At 30.5% G+C, this 14,317-nt stretch overlaps 1 protein-coding gene across 1 annotated transcript in view; it reads left to right on the top strand.

Moving 5' to 3' along the window:
• Positions 1-10,918, top strand: part of Tmem168 (transmembrane protein 168) — a 21,971-nt gene extending 11,053 nt beyond the window's left edge. The window contains exons 2-4 of the mRNA XM_015488262.2: positions 1,111-1,253; positions 2,202-2,476; positions 8,941-10,918. Of these exons, the coding sequence (XP_015343748.1) occupies positions 1,111-1,253; positions 2,202-2,476; positions 8,941-9,488 (966 nt within the window). The 3' untranslated portion in view covers positions 9,489-10,918. The remainder of the gene's footprint in view (positions 1-1,110; positions 1,254-2,201; positions 2,477-8,940) is intronic.
• The last annotated feature ends 3,399 nt before the right edge of the window (positions 10,919-14,317 follow it).

Raw genomic sequence — 14,317 nt, 5'->3', positions numbered from 1 at the left:
TACAGTTTCATTTTGTTGCATATGGTACTTGTTGATTGATTGTATATCCTCCTCTGAGAAGTGTCTGTTCAGGTCCTTGGCACATTTGTTGATTGGGTTATTTGTTTTCTTATTAATTTTTTGAGTTCTTTGTATACTCTGGATATTAGGGCTCTATCTGAAGTGTGAGGAGTAAAGATTTGTTCCCAGGATATAGGCTCTCTATTTACCTCTCTTATTGTTTCTCTTGCTGAGAAAAAACTTTTTAGTTTGAGTAAGTCCCATTTGTTGATTCTTGTTATTAACTCTTGTGCTATGGGTGTCCTATTAAGGAATTTGGAGCCCGACCCCACAATATGTAGATCAGAGCCAACTTTTTCTTCTATCAGATGCAGAGTCTCTGATTTGATATCAAGCTCCTTGATCCATTTTGAGTTAACTTTTGTGCATGGTGAGAGAAAGGGATTCAGTTTCATTTTGTTGCATATGGATTTCCAGTTTTCCCAGCACCATTTGTTGAAGATGCTATCCTTCTTCCATTGCATGTTTTTAGCTCCTTTATCGAATATAAGATAGTTGTAATTTTGTGGATTGGTTTCTGTGTCCTCTATTCTGTACCATTGGTCCACCTGCCTGTTTTGGTAGCATTTTTATAATTCTTATGGTCTTAAATTTCTTTAAAAATTTTCTGGACTTTTTTTCACAGCAAAATGATGAGTCCTTCATAAAGTATCCTTTCTGATAAATTAATGAATACCTTATTTGAAAAATGACATAAGGCATGTGGGTTTAACAAGGAAATATGTTTTGGACTTTTTTTCTTTCATATCAAAGAGGAGTTAGATTTTTGTTCCATTTTGGGTTGGATTGAAAATGTTATTTCACAGATTTAAAAAAAAAAATAAAATGTGCTATGTTTTGCCACAGCTTCCAGGAAGTTTAGAGATAAATTTAAGCTTCATTGCACTAATTAGATTATCCGTGTATATTTTTTCTCACTTATAATTGTTTTAGATAATTTATTGTTCTTTTTATCCTTCTTGGAAATACAGGTAAAAATGTGAATTAATATGCACAGTTATAAATAAACACATAAATATACTATACATGTATGCTTTGAATTTCTTTTAGCCAACAAATGGAATCTTCTTGAGCATGCTACTAGTCGTCTTGCCATTGGAGTCCATGGCTCATGGGCTCTTCCATGAATTGGGTAACTGTTTAGGAGGAACATCAGTTGGATATGCTATTGTGATTCCTACCAACTTTTGCAGGTACTGTGATTGGAACTACTTGAGCCATAACAATTTCTTAATGTTTAATATAAATATGAATAGAAGATATAGCTCATTTTATAAAGCTATAGTATTTTCAAAATATAATAACTGTTGCATTTTTTTATTCCTTACTTTTAGAAATTATATTCCAAGTGATAATATAATCTTCATGGGTTCAACTTAAATATTGATAAATATGATTAACTTATATTTTAGCTAGAAATCAGAAAATATGAGTAAGTACATTTTCTAGGGAAGGATTCTTCCCTAATGAGAATATCTTGTTTAAGAAAATGTGTGTGAAACAATATAATAAAATATACTTAATTTGTCATTTGTCCCAGGATTAGATCTGTCTTCAATTAGTGCTCAGGAGTATAAGGCAATGGACCTAAGTTTTAATAACTATTTTAATAAAAACTATTTATTAATAGATCATTTCTTTTATCATTTTTGTACCTTAAATTTGTAAAATTTGAAAGCAACTTTTTAAAGATCTTATATTTTCCAATACAGAAATTAAATATATAATTAAAATATTGCTTGTACATTTGATATGTTAAAATTTTTTCTTAAAAATAAAGTTTTTTTCCCTTATAGTTCCCACGCAGGTGTTCTTGAAACATTTAATATAATCTTGCTTTTAAAAAATCTTGTACATTATTTGTTATTTGGTAAGAAAATAAGAAATAGGAATATGTACATTTGGAGATATACTCCCAGTTTTTTGTTTGGTTATTTTATTGATAAAAAGTATAGTTATTTAAAACCACATTTTGATTCTAGGCCTAGTAGCACTATAGAGCTTTAGAAAACTTTAATTTTAAAATCCTGCCATTTAGCAGGAACTATTATGATTGTTAGATAATCAATGATAAATGACAGGTGAGAATGTAATATAGAATAATACTTGTTAAACACCAAAATTATTTTTTTCTCCTTCAGTCCTGATGGTCAGCCCACATTGCTTCCACCAGAACATGTACAAGAATTAAATTTGAGGTCTACTGGTATGCTCAACGCTATCCAAAGATTTTTTGCATATCATATGATTGAAACTTATGGATGTGACTATTCCACAAGTGGACTGTCTTTTGATGCTCTACATTCCAAACTGAAAGCTTTCCTTGAACTTCGGACTGTGGATGGACCTAGACATGATACTTATGTTTTGTATTATAGTGGGCACACCCATGGGTCCGGAGAATGGGCTCTAGCAGGTAAATTCTCCTTTGGCAATTTTGCCATTGTGAAAAACACATATATTTATCAAAATCTGTTCTTTACACAGAGATATTAAATTTTCTGTTTTCCGTATCACAGCTTACCAAGAATACATATGATTATCTTTTCTCTAGCATATGGATTTAATGAAATTTTAAGTAATCTATAACAGTAAGGGTTTGAGAATTATGTATTCTAGTAATTGGAAGAAAAAAAATCTGCTTGATTTGAGATATATGATCAGTCTCCCCTAATAGTATTTCAGAATTATAAAATATAGTAACATTTTTCAGCAGCTAATAAGGTTCTCTAATAGTTCTAAGTCTTAAAATGTTCTACATCTAGAATTAAGTAGATCTTCAAATGTATAGTTTTACTTATATTAGAAAGTTTTCCAAAATTTTAAACAGGCATTATAAAATGGTAAGAGTAGTGCCAGTTCAGGAGACCTGTCCTAATTGTCCCAACTGTATAATTTTATTTTATTCTTAAACTTTATTAGTTCTTCTTAGTTATACATGACAGAATCCATTTTGATAAAATTATACAAGCATGGGGATATATCTTATTCTAATTAGGACCCCATTTTTGTGGGTCGGCATGATGGTGGGATTCACTTATGCATACATAGAAAAATTATGTTATATTTATTCTACTGTCTTTTCTATTATTTTAGCAGGGTGCTCCTGTTAGTTTCAATTATTTCATCTGTAAAATGAGAGGGTAGTATTGAATGATCATTGAGTTCCATTATAAGGATAAAATTTTGTTATTTTGAATTTTGTTAGTCTTCTCAACTATGATAGAGACCCTATAAGTCAAGAGCTTTGTTCTATGAAATATTAAATGCTTAGAACCTAGAACGGCACCTGGAACATAGTAGGGGACCCTTAAATAATTGATAGGTCGATGAAATCATTGAATGAATCAAGAAACATGAAAAGGGAAGGGATTTTTCCTATTTTAGATTAGAAATAGTTCATAATTGTATCTTGCCCTTTTTTCCATAAAAGATGTTTTAAAACCAGAATACATAATAAAAATAAAATAGTCATAAAATATAAGGGGGTACATTTTTATGTCAAAGAAAAATAAGTAGTATAGAAAAGACAGAGGAAGACCTACCAATATAAAAACTCCAGAAGGTAAAAAAAAAGAACCTCAACATTATAGTAGAAATGATTTTAAGTCAGCATTATCCCACTGATTTCATGCCAGGTTGGTAACTGGGGTTTTATCATAAAGAAATTTTTTCAAAATTTTTCTTTTTTGCAATTAAATATTGAACAACTCAATAGCTATCTAGGATTAATGGCAAACTGACAGTAGAGACATTTTTAAGTATAAGCCACGGTGTTTAGTACTTTGCAAACAGATTTAATCTCTATGAAATCCCTTGAGGTAGATGCCATATCACCTCTATATTTTCATTTTTCAAATAATAAAACAGAAGCTGAAAGTCACTGTGTAATTTATAGTCATACAACCAAGTGAAGGAAACATGATTCAAGCACAGGTCTGCCTGACCCCTGACATGTGTTTTCCCCCACTGTTCTGTGTTGCTGCCAAAGACAAACACTGTGATGATAAAGAAATGGCATGTTGAGGTTAAGTACATACTTTTGTTAGCATGGATCACTCATTTTCAGAAATGTAGAATATGCAAGAAGGTATTTAACACTAAAACTACTGAACATGGCTTATAAACTCATTTATTTATCCTGTAACTTTTTAATTACAATGTAGAAAATAACTTTTTTAACCTTTATGGCTACTTCAGTTTCAGATAAAGTATATCATTCTTAAAGAAAGAAAGTTTAATCAATTAAAAAATCTTTACAGAAGTAAAATTTCAGACCTAAAAGTTGGGACTGATTATTGACAATTTACTACAGGCCTTATAATAAACTCTTCCCAGATCAAAAGAAAAAATAAAAAGGCATGATTTTGGTGTATACATATATTCCTAATTATTTTAAAATATCAGAAAAAAAGTAATTTTAAAAATAGCTTTGTGTGTGTTTATATGAGGATTTCTTACCTAATTTAAGCATTTTTTTAAAGTTTGCATTTTTCTTTTTAAAATTTTAAAATTTATTTCAAGCATTTGTTTTTGGTACTGGGTATTAAACACAGGGCCACTTTACTGCTGAGCTATATCCCCAGTCCTTTTTTTCTTTATTGTGAGACAGATCTTGCTAAATTGTTGAGACTGGCTTTGGACTGGTGATCATGCCTTAGCCTCCCAGGTAGCTGGGATTACAGGCTTGAAGCACCATGCTGGGTCAAGTATTTTTTAAAGGTGACTTAGGAATAAATTCTAGGCATTCAGTTTACTAATATTTACTCAGCTTTCTCTTTTACTACAAAAAGTAAGAGACACCCAGATAAGCAGTATATAAATTAGTATTCTTAAATTTTCATTCATGATGAGTTTCTAGGAATAATTTATTAAGACTTAACTCTTAAAATAGTTATAATTTTAGGTAAATATCTTGCAGTCACATTCTGGAATAGTATCTTCATATTTTTTGATGCATTCTATCAATAAATTGACCATTACCGAATTATTCTACTAGTCAAGATTGTTCCTGTGTAACGTTGAGTGCTTATCATAATAAATAAAAAGAAAAGAAAATAGAGAAAGCATAGCTTGACATGGTCCTCACTTATCCCACAGTTAACCAACTGCATCTGTCACACCTAGCCTAAGGCCCCCAGCTCACTTTCAGGTATTCTGATTGAGCCAGGACTAAAAGCCCTCTTTTCAGTCAGTATGTGCCTTAGACATTAGCCTTCCAAGGCTGATTCTGTCTGAAAATAAAATTATACATTGCTGCTCTGGGGCAAATGCTTTAATTTATTCTAAACCAAGTGACAAAGAACTTAAGCTTGGATGATTTATTGATTGTTATCTTTCTAGCAACCTTTGAAATAGGAAAATCATGAGAGTAAGTCCAGAATTAACTATTACTGTGGGAAAGGCAGACTGTTTTTACCTTTCATCCTATACTTTTACTTGGAGTACTTCTGAGAATATGTAGCCTTCTTGCATTTATGGAGTTTCATAATATATAACCTGTTTTTTTTTTCTTCTTTGCTGTAGGGCAAAAAATAATTATAGTAATTGTAATAGAGAAATAAAAAGAAAAAATGTAGATAATCTATAATGTAGTATATCACAGATAAAACCTTTAAAAAGCAATCTCAATTACTTGAAATGCATCAGATGGTTGTTATCCGAGATAAATGTTAAATACTTTGCATCTGGGCCATAAGCCAAATGCAGCATAGAACCTATTTATACAAGAAAGCAGAGCAAAACTAAACAAAAGAGAAATAATTTAAAAGGTTTCATGCTGCTTTAAGTTTTCTTGTTAATGTATAAAGAGCTTTTATATAAGAGAATTAGAGTAGAATGTGCTAAAGAATGTTGATAGTGTTGTGAATGCCATATAAGCAATGATGTTTTATGATAGGTAGAATTTGTATAATAACCCTTGTAATCTATGTCATCCTCTGATCTCTAGAGACATTTTACAGAACCATAGATAATGAAAAGTCAACATTTGGCCATTTTTTTTAAAAATAGTATCTTTTGGAGGTATTGGTGAAGTGCAGCACATTAGTCATATGTAGAGACTATGTGTTGAAATAGTTCCTGTATGCATGATTGTTAGAGCAATTCATTAAACATATTTTTCATTTTCAGAGTCTGTGATATAGCAGGCTGATGAATAAAAGAATATTAATTGCACATAAAGAATGTGATATAACCTAGCTTCAGAGATTATGTTAATAGAACTGAAAATATAAAAGATTCTTTTTTTCTCTAGTGGTGTCATTTTTGATAGTTATGCAAAGGAATTATTGCTCATGGTAGAAATGTATATTAGGTTATTGGATGTTTTGCTAATAAATTGTTGCTTATTAAAATTCTTTCTAATTGTAAGAGTAACATATGCTCACTCTAAAAATATTGGAAAATGTATAAAAGTATTCTAAAAACCAGCATAAATCCAAATACCCAGTAATATGCACTACAATTTTTGCAGATACCCTTCTGTGCCTGCTCTAATATAAACATTTCCCATCATACAGTTTTTATGAATATTTAATTTTAAAATTCTCTAAGATTATTTCATTATTTATTTCTATTCTTCATTTCAAATTTTACTCTACTTTAGTGAAAAGTTAGTGAGATGATCTTTATATGTAATTTTTTTGTCCCCACTTCTGTTCTTTCCTGGGGATAGATTCCTAGAATTGGAAGGACTGTATCAAAGTAATTGAGACAGGGCCAGGACCAGGTGAGGTGAGGGTGGCCTTGGAGAATGATAAAAATTTGCCTGAAGAGAGTGGTAAAAGATTAAGTCATCAAAATAAATACTCTGTTAATGCAGCATTCTTAAATATAAAAATCAATGCAAAAATCTATAATGATCCAGATATAAAACCTGGAATCTGTAAGACAAGTTTATAGGTTAGAATTGCATTTTTAAAAGATCTTTCTGGGTATATAATTTTTAATCTTTTGTTGGTCTTGGAACTGATATAAATGCAAATGCATTCTTAAACCCTTAGTACAGGAAAGGTGTTTTTATGTTTGTTTTAATTTAATAGTACATATTTATGAAGATAAGGAAACATTTTATTTATTAGTGGCATAGAACAGGGGTTAGGACACTTTCTCTTTAGGGCCAGATATTTTGGCCCCATACTTTCTGCAGTACTGCCAATTCTCAGCTCTGTCATTGTAGATTGAAAGCAGCCATAACCAGACTGTAAATGAATAAGTGTTATATTCCAATAAAATGTTATTTATGGAAATAATTACATGAAATTTAAATTTCCTCTATAATTTCATGTCAAAAAATATTCTTTCACCAAAGCAAAAATATAAAATCATACAAAAACAATTGACAAGCTACAGTTTGCTACCCCAGTGTAGAATATTAAGTTTTCTATATAATTTTTATTTTTACTGAATTTAACTATAGTTTCTCAATTAATAGTGTGACTTAACAATTTTTCAATTTTATAATGGTGCAAAAGCCATATGTATTCAGTAAAATACATACTTCCAATTTGAATTTTGGTCTTTTCCCAGGTTTGCAATATGTGGTACCATAACCTTTAGGTACTTTCCAGCTGCAGTTCTTAGATAGCCACATAATCACAACAGTAAACAACTAACACTTTACAGTGTCCTTTGTTGCTAAGTTTTGATATTTGGTAGGTGAGTTGTATTAAATGAATTTTTGATTGTTAATATTTTCACTTTGGCTGAGTTTGTCAGGATAAACCCATTGCAGATTGAGGAACATACATATATATAAAACAAGTTTCTTAAATTATCATAGCACACTTATTTTTTTATGGAAGTAATAAGGATGATTTTTTTAACCTAAAGTTGAAAAATCTGCTTTAAAAATGTCTTCTGACAACACATCAATGTTTATAACAACACACTTCACAATAGCTAAGCTATGGAACCAATCTTGATGCCCAACAACAGGTGAGTGGATAAAGAAATTATAGTATATACACAATAGAATATTACTCATCCATAAAGAAGAATAATTTCATGACATTTACCCATAAATGGATGGATTTAGAGACTATCATGCTAAGTGAAATAAGCCAGTCCCCAAAAACCCAAGGTCAGATATTCTCTGATATGTGGATGCTAACCCACAAAAAGGTGGGTGAGGAGGGGAAGAATAGAAGTTCAGTGGATTAAACAAAGGGAAATGAAAGAAAGGGAGCAAGGATAGGAATAGGAAAGACAGTGGAATGAAGCTGACATTACTTTCCTAGGTACATATAGGAATATACCACAGTGAATCTCAACATTGTGTACATCCACAAAACTGGGATCCTAATTAGAATAAGATACATTCCATATTTGTATACATATATCAAAATAGATTCTACTGCCATGTATAACTAAAAAGAACAGATAATAATAAAAAAAAAACACTTGCTAGTAGGTATTATGCACTATTTCAGGAAGTTGAAATAGCTCTAAGATACAGATACTAATTTCACCATGATGTAGCCTGGCTTTGCTTGACACTATCAAACAAACTGGTTGAGAATCTGGCAATAATACTGTAAAACAAAATAGATAATAAGCTGTTGTCCTGGGTCAGATGATCTTTCAAACCCACTCAAGTCTAGAACTGACACATGCAGAACCACCTCCCAAATTATCTCCAACCTATAACTACTCGAATGTTTGGTCTGAGGGGAGTTGTTTGCAAAATTGAACAATAAACAAAACCCACTGGCAAAAATAAATACATTTTCAAAAATACTTTGGAATAATTATCTTTCAAATATTTTCATATTTTTTTCTTACATGTTTAATTCTAAGAACTTAAAATATACTTAGGAGAATATTCTTAATGAGAGGCTTCAGAAAGTATTGGTCTGTTGAATTTTTTCTTGTCCACAGGTGGAGATATACTACGCCTTGACACACTTTTAGAATGGTGGAGAGAAAAGAATGGTTCCTTCTGTTCCCGGCTTATTATCATATTAGACTGTGAGAATTCAACCCCTTGGGTGAAAGAAGTGAGAAAGATTAATGACCAGTATATTGCTGTTCAAGGAGCAGAGATGGCAAAGACAGTAGATATTGAAGAAGCTGACCCACCACAGCTTGGTGATTTTACAAAGGACTGGGTAGAATATAACTGCAACTCCAACAATAACATCTGCTGGACTGAAAAGGGACGCACAGTGAAAGCAGTGTATGGTGTGTCGAAGCGGTGGAGTGACTACACTTTGCACTTGCCAACAGGAAGCGATGTGGCCAAGCACTGGATGCTACATTTTCCTCGTATTACATATCCATTAGTGCATTTGGCAAATTGGTTATGTGGTCTGAACCTTTTTTGGATCTGCAAAACTTGTTTCAGATGCTTGAAAAGATTAAAAATGAGTTGGTTTCTTCCTACTGTGCTGGACACAGGACAAGGCTTTAAACTTGTCAAATCTTAATTTGGACTCAAGAATGGGATTATTGAGAGTTCATATTACCAACTATCACTAACTTGCCATTTTTGTATACTGTATTTTTATTTGTGGAAAATATTTTGCTACTTCTGTAGCTGCTCTCACTTTGTCTTTTCTCAAGTAATTATGGGATATGTAAGGTGTCAGGAATAAGCATTATTTTATACTAAAAGTATGTAGGGAGTCATAAATGCTGACTCTGGAAAAGATGTTAAAAATAACATTGCACTTTCAGGAATGTTTGCATTTGCCTCTGACTAGAAAGAAAACAGTTGTCTATGCTCTGCAATGGTCATTGAAGAATTACTAATGCCTTATTTTCTAGGCAAACATTAGCGAATGTACACCAAACAAATTTGTTTACTACTTTAAGAAAACTACCAATTGACTAACAGAAGATTGTTTTTTGTAAACAGTATATTTGAATCTGTGAACATTTGAAGAACTATAAATTCTTAGAAAAAGAGGCCTGCCCAAAATAAATGTAAAATTTGCTTATATTTGATCACATTCAGATGTCTTGGTTGTGATCTATTACCAATAAAGTGGAGAGACTCGAATTGCTTTTTAGATCAAAATAGACTTTAGGTAGGTAACCATAAGAGATGAGAGCCTTCATGCATTGGTGAGGGTATCTGAAAACGTTGATATTTTAAAAGTCTTTCTCAGGGTAACTTAATGTTTTCTAAATGAACAGTGTTTCAAGCTACAACTTTCTTCTAAATAAAGTATCTTTCTTTTCAAAAAGTACTCATATGAAAGAAATTTTAGCAATTTATCATTAACTGATTAAGTAAATTTTAAGTATTCAGAAACGATTTTGATCTCTATGGAGTTAATGCTGTGCCATGATAATTTTTTAAGTCCTCATTTGTGATAACATTTCCCACCTCCCTCAACTGAAGGTCAAAGATAGGAAAAAGGTCATTTTTTTCTTGTATCCATGTATTGTATTATGTAAAAAAGTTTTTATCTTGGCAATTTTAGTTACATATAATGGTGTCATCGTAATTTTTAAAACATAATTCACTGTTTTGTCTGAATAAAGCAGACGCTGATCACAGTGCCTACTAGTTATTCACTTCTTATTCCCTTCCAATTATCCTTACATTCTAAATTTTCACATTTGAGAAGTAACAGGAGGGGAGTAAGATTAAATGGGGAGATAATCTAATCTTTGTTCTTTAAATGGTGTGATTCAAACCTTTGAAGGCATTTTTCCAGTCTTGCAGAAGAAATAATGCCTGTACCATTTTCTATTGGTGACTTGAAAATTGAAGTTTTAGTTAGGAAGAAGTCAATTAGCATCAGGGAATTTGTATAGCACTATCTATGCAGCATTGTTATAGTCTGATAATTTCTATGTTTTGAATTTGATTTTCCTAATGCTTTAAATAAAATTTTGTTAAAAATAATTTTTCATTTAATGTGCAATTAACAGTTAATGAATATTTCATTATATTAAAAGTGGAAGTTATAAAAGATACCCATGTTTTAGAGTTCATGTTTATGGCAGGTTGATTGGAATATTTCCATAATTTGGTTAATTATTTATATTAACATCATTGAAATGAAATAGTATAGTGTTTCATTATTGTTCTATTCAGATATAATGTAGAAAAATCCATTTTAAAATTATTAGCTTACAGTATCAAAAAGCAGTTAAGTAAAATCTCCTTTTAAATTTCTTAGCCAACTGAGCAAATTATTTTAAACCATATCTCTTTGCCCTGAGAAAACCAAATACAAAAGTATATTCTGCATTTTTTATAAAGTATTAATAAGACTTAAAAATACATTCAAAAGATTTTACAGCCATCAAGCTGACTTTATATATTTTCTGTGAACAACTGAAAAACGTCTTCAGGACTTTGTGACAAAGTCCAACTTATTTACTTTTTAGTTCCTTAAAAGTAAGGGAACTTACTTTAATGAATTTTCCTGCCTAAACAAACAAAAACTATAAATGACTCTTTGGAATGGTATCTTAAATTGAAGCTGCCAACTTTAAAACATTATTTAGTTTAACAGTGTAAAAAATAAATAGCATAAAAAGAATAAATTGGTTAACTTGATCTGAAAATTAAAAATAGTTCAATAATTAATAAGACTAATTTGCCAATTTTATATGTCATGAAGAAGTTATTTGGAGTAAAAGGAATTATTTTAGGGAAAACCTTTACCTTTCTGCTAAAAAGAGACATAATTTGTTTCCTTATATAATCCCTTGCTAAAATCACAGAAGTACTATTTTCTGAAGAGATCTTTTTAAAGTATACACCATTATATGATACATTAAGAGCCACATTCTTTTTCTCCCTATGATTTTTTCAGTGCTGTTATTAATTCATTGAAATGTTTTAGTTTGCTTTGGTCTAAACCTTTCCTTTTTAGGAAAATTAGATTTATCTTTCCATAGAATTCTACCTTGCTGTACTTAATAAATTCCAAATTCTGTGGAAAAGAACTGTTTTAGAAGACTTAAATAATCAGCGTTTTCATAAATTCTATGCTTTAAAAACTTACATTCTAATTCAAATACTTTTATATTTAATGCATTAGTAGACAAATTTATCAGTCAAATCTTCATTAGAATATAACTATATTGTACTTATAATTTTGGCTTACATATATTTGTTGTTTTGGGTACTGCTTTTTTAATACGTATTCTTTTAAAGTTAGAGGTTAGTCTTGAAGAAAATATTACCTTTCCAGATATTATATGGTAGTTAATATTGTGTGTACCAGAAGAATATGGTTTAAAGAATGTGATTATAGATATACTTGAGAGAAAATGTTCAAAGGAGTTAGATGTGTCAGTACTTTTGATGTCTCTATTGGACTATTAGACTGTCATCTTTTTAAATTAGGAGCCTACATATCTTGGTATTTTTGTACACAATTATCCAGAAGAGTGCCTTGCCCATAGTAGGCATTTAATAAAAACTTTTTTTAGTAAATGAATTTAAAATTCTAAGGAGAAATTGGAATAACTTGAATTAAATGGATATTATTTGAAGATCCTCATTGAGCAAGGGAAAGAAACCTCTCATTTGATGTTTAAAGGGTAGCAAATGTCAACATTAGGGAAGAGAAACCTATCTCACACCTATTTGATGAAAACATAGCTGATGTATCATAAAATTGCTTTTTCTGGGTTGAATCCATTTTTATCATGACTCAGTAAGATTGAGTTTTTCATTCATTTCCCCATTATTACGTTTAGAGTGGAGATTCATCACAAATGGAACTCATTAAAATTCTGACAGATGAACACAGAAATTGGCTGTGCCTATGACAACTAAGTTATCAAGTCAGAAAACTCTTTGTGTTAATTAACCAATAGATTAAGAAAAAGCTAGGGAAACTACAAGTGTCTCATTATAAAAATACTTTCCACCTTCACTAATTGTAATATATCGAAATAAAATGTGAAATAATGAAATCTAAGTAAAAACTGCATTGAGCGACATTTTGTTGGTAATCTACATTTATGTTTATTAGGAACTATTATTTGACCAAAGTGGATTCAAAATTGAAAATTATGGGTTAAATAGAAAGGATTTTTGTTTTTTAAATACCTATTTATAAAAGTAATTTGATTGAAAAAATCTAATTGACCGTTTTGTGTGGTGACCTCACAATATTTTTTAGTCTAAATTTAGAATGAATAACTAGAAGAGGTAGATAATTTTAGTAAACTTTTGTCACCGTTGTTTGGTGCAGATCTAAGAAACTGATTATCCAAATTAAAGATTTTTTGCAGCGTGCCAGGAATAAGTGAGGAACATGGTAAACCTTCTTAGGCCAGCAATGTTTACTCCATATATGTAAAGTAAAAGTATTTTTATATTAAAACATATACCAATGTACTGATGAGCAAAATTTGCATTAACTTAATATCAAACATAATACTTAAGAACAATTTTAATCTTGCAGTGGGCCTTTTTTTTTTTTTTACCCTCCTTATCCCAAAACACTGAAGAATCTACATACAATGTTAGATGTTAATGACACTCCACACAGGACATAAAAAAATTCTTTTATGACTTGAAAAGATCACAATGAATTTTCACTGAAACATTTTGTTGCATATGTTTATATATGTATATAGACACACATGTACATATATACATATATGTCTATATATAAATATGAAATTTCAGTTGGATACCTTTTTAGTTCCGTTTTATAATATTTCTAGGTTCTTCAGAGTCCTTACAATGCTGTCTTGAGCTGCACACCTAAGTATTGGTAAGGATTTTTAAAGCATGTATTTTAATTTATAATCACATCCATGTGCATTGACACGTATTCTATCTAATTTGAAGAGATATTCCTCTTTCTTGCCAACCTGTACCTTTGGATTCTTTTCTTTCCATATAAAATAGCTAACCATAATAATAAAAATGACCATGACTATTGTCTACTGAGTATATACTATGTTCTAGGCCCTGTGCTAAGCACTTTTTATATAATTTCATTAAATCTTCCCAACCATCTTTTATGGTAGATATAATTTTGTTTTACAAATGAGGTAATGAACTTAGATATTTTTCCAAAATGACACAGCTTTAAGAAATTGGGTCTCAAACCAATTTGAGACCAAAATGGGTCTGAGACTCAGGCTTATCTCCAAATGTTTTATACACTATTGTTTAATACTATCAAATTATGTATTTTTTAAATTTTTTATTAGTTGCTCAAAACATTACAATGATCTTGACATATCATACATTTGATTCAAATGGGGTACATAATCTTATTTTTCCATGTGTACAGATTGCAGGATCACATTGGTTATACAGCCACGT

Source organism: Marmota marmota, unplaced genomic scaffold (assembly GCF_001458135.2).
Source record: "Marmota marmota marmota unplaced genomic scaffold, marMar, whole genome shotgun sequence".
Lineage (NCBI taxonomy): Eukaryota > Metazoa > Chordata > Mammalia > Rodentia > Sciuridae > Marmota > Marmota marmota.
The sequence above is the reverse complement of the archived record's forward strand: the minus strand, read 5'-3'. Positions and strand labels throughout refer to the sequence as shown.